Below are 8,007 nucleotides of genomic sequence, written 5' to 3' on the forward strand. Positions count from 1 at the left end.
TAATGGCAGCAAGTGCATGTATGCAGGGCATGCCTGAGGTAATGCAGTACAGGTAAGTTATGGTATGGAAAACAATAAAGGACAGTCACTACAACATCACAAAACAAAGACCTCAAGTGAGAATAGAAAGTATCAGTCAGTTGCCATCTGTTGCATGAGCAAGTGTACTTAATAAGGTCTACATCTACCTTGGTTGCTTTGCGGCTCATCTCAAACCTCTTTCGTTCATTGTCACCAACCCATTCAGCCGTCCACTTAGTGCTAATATTTAATAACCTCTCTAATCTCTTTTCCTGAACTGGTGCTAGCTTCCCAGAGTGATTGTCTAATACACGCTTATGATTCACCATTCTCCTCATCAGGTAACACCTGATCTCTTCACACATGGTTAGGATAGGCTTGCAGCGATAGTTTACGATCTTAGCATTAAATACCTCGCACATGTTATTTGTGAGGATATGTACTTTTGGTCCATGGAAGAAGTAAGCCTTTACCCATGTCTCTGGATCAAATTTGTTGAGGTATTCCCAAGCACCTAGGTTAACTGTCTTCAACTTCTCCATGCATTCCTTAAATTCAGCAACAGTCGTGCATCTAGCACACTCCCATACAACCTCTCTAATGTACAAGTCCTTGAAGCGGTTTATGAAATTTTTTCACATGTTCATGAAGCAATTGCAGAGCTTTGCATGTGGCATGACCTCCTTGAGCGCAGGCATCAAACCCTGCATTGAACAGTGGTAGGCAACATTTTCACTAAGGAATGAAAATCTAGACCAAAGTTATCACATTTGCAGTTAAATGCATTCATAACCATCAATTAATTTACCTTCTGTTGGTCCGATATGAAGTTCCAGCCATGGTTTGTGTCATCTCCTATGTCCCCTTGAAGATTGGTCAGGAACCACTTCTAGGCATCCTTGGTTTCAACCCTAACAACCCCATATGCAACAACATAAAACTGGTTGTTTGTATCATGGGCAACTGCTGCTAGAAGCCAACCACCATAATATGTTTTCAGAAAGCAACCATCCAAATGCAACAAAGGCTGGCATACATCTTTGAAGCCTTGCTTACAAGCATCTAAGCAAATGTATAGTTTATCAAAAATAGGAGGAGCCTTTGGAATTGTCATGAGCTCCAGCCTGGCTGACGAACCTGGATTGCTACTCAGAATTTGCTCACAATAATCCCTCGTCCTCTTGTATTATTCCCTTTTGTTTCCAATGATCTTGTCCCTGGCCTCCTTTATTGCTCTGTAAATCATCTTAGGTTGGGGACATAAGGAAAATTCCTCTTTAAGAAATTTGGTTGCCGCCTTTGTGTTCATGTGTGGTTGGGTTGACATCGCTTCTCAATTTTCTTGCTAATCCAGTGCTGATCAGCTGCATTACTGCCCAAATCTCTTGCACAAGTGTGTTCTGGATGGTAGGTCTTGACTTGATAACACTGCAAAGTTTTGTTGTATGACAAATAAACCAAGAAAGGACACTCGTCGTCCCCGCACCCCACTCTGACTCTCTCCTTGTCATTTTTTATCCACTTCAGTTCCCACCCCTCAGCAATGAAAGAATCTTTTACCACCTCCTTAAACCTATCAATAGTCGCAAACCTAGTTCATAACTCAAACCTGCCCTCACCATGAGCATAATCATCATCAAATTCAGGAAAACTATTACCTCCGCCTTCATCCTCGGATGATATGGGAGTGTGCAAGTCCTCAGACTCATACTCAAACATGATTTCCTTTGGTTCTGTTGGGACTTCAGTGACATAAAACCCACCACCCACTACATCATCGGGCTGCACATCACGCCCCTCATCCCCAACTTCACCACGTGTTCTAGCATTTTCGTTCCCACTACCTTCTCCTCTTTCGTTAACCCTCGTCCCAAATTGCATCTTCCTCTTTCCTTGCTTAGATTTTTTTTCTTTAACCCTTGCTTATTTGCAACTGACTTCTTTGGAGTCACTACCTTCCTTTTATCCTTCACACATCGTTTTCTCTTGCCAGCAGCAACTCCGCCATTGCTGTCAGTTTCAGTACTGTCACTCTCAACTCCAGCTGGTGGAGGTTTATACAACACGTCTTCCGTGCTCTCGTACCCGTCATCAGATGAAGAGGATGTATTCAGTCCCTCTACAATTTCATCAACCTCCACTGCAGTATCTTTGTCCTAGATAGCATCATCAACAACCTCGGGATCATTAACAGGGTGGTCAAAGTATAGATGAAACTCAGATTTCTGTGGATTCTTCATTATGTTCTCTTGCATGCATTGATCCCTGCATCTCCAGTTAATATGTTCAGTTTGGATTCAATGTCAGCGCTTGATGGATCATACCAGTATACTGCCTTGTATGACAGGTATCCCAAGCCCTTAAATAACGTCACAAGGTCTCCGAAATTCACAAAGTCCATGTCCATCTCAGGGAACCTCTCTTCCTTTTCATTCTGATAAACCAGGAATCCATCACTTGCTCTGACAAAGTTGCCTTCATGGTGAAATACCGGCACCACAAAAACATCAACCATCTAAAATTAATCCATGAACAACTATGATTAAATTCAAAAAAATAGAAACACAAATTATGAAAGAAACACCATTGCCCTAACACAATCCCTCCCTCTAATTCTACACAGGACGTTTTATACACTTTTTCAAATTTTACTCCACCATTGTTACCCACACTGTAAACATGCACAAACAATGCCTTCATCGCTAAGCAAGGCGATCTTACCTTCTGACGAAGACAACAACCACGACCTCGGCGCAACCTTCTTCTTAGCTCTGACACCAGCTTCAACCCCGCACCGATTGCTCTTCTACGTGTTGTAAGTTTTGGAGGGAGAAATACAGAAGAGGGAGTTTGATCGTCTATTACTTAGGGTTTTAAGTAATTCTCTAACTAAAGTATGGGTCTTCTGGGTATTGTATAAGGGGATTAAACTGTGATTAGAGGGGAGGTAGTGAAACGGCGTCATTTTTGTATCTAGGGACTTATATGTCCAGTTTCCAAAAGCTCAGAGCCACGTGAACTCCTGTAACGGACATATCAGTTCCACATTTGCCACGTCAGAATTTTCCCGTCAGAATTTTCCCAATAGATCCAACGGACTGAATTCAACGGAAGAGTTAATATATCTACATTTTGCAGAGGTCAAATTTTCCATTTCTTAAAAGACGAAAATATCCGTAGAAAAAAAAAAACAGATCAAGAACCAATTGGTCCTTTACTCTAATTTTAATAACAATCACCATAACTATAAACACCATAGACTTCACTAACTTATACACGTGTATGCATCATAATCTTCATAGTTGAAAGCTGCTTTAACAGGTTTATTTTATCCAAGATGGGACTTATTAGCCGACATCAAGCATCAACACACCCAACACCTGCAAATGCAGCCACTTCATAAATCTGATAATGCAGCACAATATCAATGAGAACGCATTAGATTATACGGTCGCTGAATGTGAATTTTTCCAAGCATAATAACAATGTTTCTCCACAACATAAATTGATTCAGGTTTCAAATGAACAAGTTGGCATAAATTAAACAGTCCGTTGTACATTAACACAACAAATACACCCAAGAAACCGAACAATTCCCCAAATTTCTACATGACGGCTCTTTGACCCTTTCTCTACCATATCCCCATCACACAGCGTACTGGCAAATTCCGTGTCACTTTTCTGTTGCATCACTTGCAGTTTCACTAGACGACTGCCGTATGAATTGGCCACGGAATCGCGGTCGCTGTTCAGCTAATTTCTTTCTGCTTTGATATCGAACCTGAAATTCAAACACTACTAAGTTAGCTTTCTAGAAGCAACGGGGAGCCACGAGAGACTTTCATAACATAAAAAATTCACTCCGATACCAAGCCCATCAACAATCATTTATTGGTTCACAAGAGACACTTCCATAACACAAAAATTTACTGATACCAAGTCAATCAACAATCATTTATTAGTCATCAACTAATGAAAGAGTGAAACCAAATCTAAAAACCAGAAAGTAATCACCGGATGTGAGAAATCAAATTGCACTTTCATACTTCAACTACGGTAATGCATGATCTCTATGCATATGCCCCCTCTTAAAAGTACACGAATTGGTAAAATAAGAAATCGAGTGTTTAAACACACTTGGATAATAAACTTGAATTATGCATGATAGCAGAGGCAAATTGCTCATTTCTAAAGACATTTTTAGTTGTGTTTGACTTCATATAATATTACATAACAATGACCATCACATTCCCAGTCTAACCTCCTGATCACCAACCAAATATCTAATGGCTTAAACACACTTGGATGATGAACTTGCGTTGTGTATGCGACCCACTTTAGTTTCCCCCTTAACCTACTTGTGCATGATAGAGTCAAATCCCTAATTTTTTCAGATATTTTTTATTTTTTGCTTGACTTCATATAATAATATTACAGAACAAGAAGCATCACATTCGTAGTCTAACAAGCTAATCACTAACCAAACATCTAATTACAGTTTCTTATGATTTCATCGCCATCTGTGAGTCTGTTACATTCAGTGTCATATACAAACTAGCAGAAGCAGCAATAGGAATCCTGTTAAGGGAGTGTGAATCATGAAATTTTTATATATCGCATTTTTATTCCAATAAATCGGTTGAATAAGATTCTTTATTTGATTTCAGAATTCAGAATCATGTAGTGTTTAATTGTATTTTTGGTCCTATCCTCTTTTCCCTGTGTCTTATTTAGTAGTCCTCACTGTGTTTTGCATACAACTGCGATTTAACTAAACTCTTGAAGTTAATACTGGCTATAACTGTAAGGTGTTTGGTCTGCCGGTAAAATTTCATGTATGAGCTCAATTTGTAATTATGCCAACAATGCTCATACAAGAAATTTAACCCTTACTTTTACCCTCTAAATAAACACACCCTTGCTGAAATCAGGAGCAGATTAAAGAAAATAAAAATAGGAAGTAAAATAGGGAGAGAAGTTGATTTTAAAAAGTGTAATAATCCAACGTAACCCTTTTATCTAAGCAACCGATGTGCATATTATTGCAAAAACACCTGGAAGAAGCATTCAATACAGAATCTACAGAAGTTCTAACCTATCCATACTCTCCATTTAAGTAGGTTACTCAACAACCACCCTATAATTAAGAGATGCAGCAAAAAACCAAAAATTTTATGAACTCCGGAGAATCTGAAATTTAGCATAGCTAGCTTAGGCTTGCATAAGGCATAAACATGAAATTTTTATTCTTTCCTCCATCAACCGTTTAGATTAAACACACAAGTTCAGGGAAATAACTTAGCAAAGAAGTTAAACTTCAATAGAGCAGGGTGAGTAATGAAAATAGAGATGCATGGAAGAGTGGTGAAAAATAAAATTAAGGCAACAAAGCAAAAGATCAATATGATTATCAGGAATAACTCCTCAATGGTCAATTACCTTTTTATGAAAGGATCTCTCATTTCTCTGATTCCTTTTCTGACGAAACTTAGTTAAGGCTGCTTGCCTATGAGAACTCTTCTTTTGATCTACCTTGTTGGCACTTCCACTCCCACTAGCATCACCACTTCCACTATTCCCAGCAAGTGGATTGCTGCTTTCTATGTTTGTCCCTCCAGCATCAACTGCTGTGCTGCTTCCATTTTGTCCATTGCTCCCATTGTTGCTGCCTGAAGCACTTCTGTTGAGACTAAAATTTCCAATATTACCTTCAACTAGCACTTCAACTGCGTTTGAAGAACCACAATGTGGAGCAGCAGCAGCAGCTAATTTCTTTGATGATTCAGCATCATGATCAGGTTGAAGCTGGTGCTTCATGTTGTTAGCAATGATGTTCTGGTTTTCATAATGGTGATGGAAGTCCTTAGTTGTCAAATCCTTGTGAGTGTCTACCCTAGGTGGTACCAGCATTGTTGCTGTTGGATCTTCAGTATTATGTAAAACAACTGTTTGGGAGGTACACTTAAGGTTGCTCTTTACAGGCTGGAAAGCAGATGATTGGTACAAACATTTTGTTGTTGATGCCACTGCTGGCTCACTTATGACTGCAGATTTTGTAAAAGCATTATTAGTAGTAGAACCCATATCATTGTTATTGCTCGCACCATTTGAATTTTGATTAGGAGGATTGCCACTAGAATGTGACTGAATGTCACGAGATGAATCCCTCTTTGTAACTTCTAGGCTATTATCATGTGGAGAATTGCTTCCAGCATATCTAGTGGGCGACTTCTTAGTGTTAGAGGCTGCATTGTACCTGAAGCAAAAAACTTCATAAAAACTGTACACTCCTCCATCTTAAGAACATAAATACATAACAAATACCAATCATCATATACCTTGAGAAGGCAGAAAGGTCAGAACGTCTTAAAACATTCCGTTCATCCTGAATTGTAATGCCAGCATCTTTAACTCCTCTAAGCCTCTTTAAACTAAGCTCAAGAGATGGTAAGTCCTTAGCATCAATAGTGCATTTATTTTCAATGTCTAAGGACATGGGTCTTCTATCTTTGGCTTCAAATTCTGCTGTATGCATCTGAGATCCAGAAGTGCTAGTGATGGCATCAGACAGTGAAGGACCTTTGCAGCTAGGGTTGTTGGATTGATTCCCACAATTATCCTGCTGTCCTCTATTACTTTGATCATTGAATTTTGAGGGCCCTACATCAATTGTATTGCTATGTTTTGAACCTGCAGCTTTGACTGGATATGCAAAGAAAGATACTTGTAAATACATGGATATGCATCAAATTACATAACCGCATATACGAATTAGCTAGCTTCACATTAAGATAATGGAATCAGCAGTGTGTGATGCGCAAAAGGAACGGGAAACATAACAGCATAAACTTTTTATTTGAAAAAGAGATGAACCCTCAAAGCATCAACAGTGACACGGCATCTAAAGCATTTTTCGAACAAAAGAAATTGAACAGATAGGAGCAATTTTGCAATCATCCAAGCACAGTCGGGCATTCACTACATAGGACTAACTAATCATATGAAAGCAGTTCTAATACTATGAAAAGCTTCAATAAACACAACATATCACTATCACAAGCATCACACGCAAACAATGTGTGTATGTGTGCAATTTTGCAATCATCCAAGCACAGTCGTGGTATTCACTACATAGGACTAACTAATCATATGAAAGCAGTTCTCCGCTTTTTAATACTATGAAAAGCTTCAATAAACACAACATATCACTACGACAAGCATCACACGCAAACAGTGCGATGGAGGAACTAGTGACTGCAGTAACAAGAAGATAAAACTTGTCTTACTAAGACGTTCATTTTGTTCTTGACCCTCCTTTGTAGATGGAGGAACCATCTTTATTCCACATATTTCAGCATTGGAGTGGACAACCTGAGCACATGTGCTATCAGGGCACTCAGCTATTTGATCCCAGCGGGAAACTGGTTTGGGACTATCAACTTCTACAGCTTGTTTGGTCCAGGAGCTCTGCAAAAGGAGAAAAAGATGACATTGGCTAGTAACATTTGGTTACCAAATAAGTAGAATACAATCTCTATACGCATCCAAACTTCTTTTGCAAATACACAATTCAGAATTTGATATGACTACGATTAGTTGATTTTGAATTTCATAAATTTAAATGGAAGCTTGCGGTGGTCTTTGCTCCTAAACTATCATTTTTACAAAATATGTGGTGCATTGATAATAATGACATGAGAAGGAGGCTCCTATTTCTCCAAATATTAGAAATAACTGCATTGCATGCTAGTCTGAGAGCAGAAAAATGTTTATATTTTGATTCTAGGTAGGAAAGGAAGAAGCTAGAAAATAGATATTCAAAGTAATAGGACAATATATTAGATATGAACTGTTGTAATATGATGTAGAAAACAGCAAGCCCTGTTTTGATTGGTATTGAAATTCTACTTCTGAAAAAAGGTAAAAAAGGGAAAAAAAGAGACATCATTAAATACAAGTCAATATGGAAACCATTCCTCAGAGATC

General features: G+C 38.7%; 1 protein-coding gene and 1 long non-coding RNA gene across 7 annotated transcripts in view; one reads left to right on the top strand and one right to left on the bottom strand.

The window, feature by feature from the left end:
- LOC110268821 overlaps nucleotides 3,064–8,007 on the top strand; it is an 8,149-nt gene continuing 3,205 nt past the window's right edge. Inside the window, exons 1-2 of the long non-coding RNA XR_002357368.1 lie at nucleotides 3,064–3,076; nucleotides 4,759–4,766. This is a non-coding gene — a long non-coding RNA (uncharacterized LOC110268821). The remainder of the gene's footprint in view (nucleotides 3,077–4,758; nucleotides 4,767–8,007) is intronic.
- LOC107625249 (two-component response regulator-like APRR7) overlaps nucleotides 3,434–8,007 on the bottom strand; it is an 11,445-nt gene continuing 6,871 nt past the window's right edge. For all 6 annotated transcript variants that reach the window (XM_021115790.1, XM_016327839.2, XM_016327840.2 and 3 more), the window contains 4 exons: nucleotides 7,308–7,488; nucleotides 6,360–6,723; nucleotides 5,461–6,277; nucleotides 3,434–3,802 (listed from right to left, as the gene is read on the bottom strand). In XM_021115790.1, coding sequence (XP_020971449.1) covers nucleotides 3,695–3,802; nucleotides 5,461–6,277; nucleotides 6,360–6,723; nucleotides 7,308–7,488 — 1,470 coding nt within the window. In that variant the 3' untranslated portion in view covers nucleotides 3,434–3,694. The remainder of the gene's footprint in view (nucleotides 3,803–5,460; nucleotides 6,278–6,359; nucleotides 6,724–7,307; nucleotides 7,489–8,007) is intronic.

The sequence above is a fragment of the Arachis ipaensis genome, chromosome B02 (genome assembly GCF_000816755.2).
Source record: "Arachis ipaensis cultivar K30076 chromosome B02, Araip1.1, whole genome shotgun sequence".
Classification (NCBI taxonomy): Eukaryota; Viridiplantae; Streptophyta; class Magnoliopsida; order Fabales; family Fabaceae; genus Arachis; species Arachis ipaensis.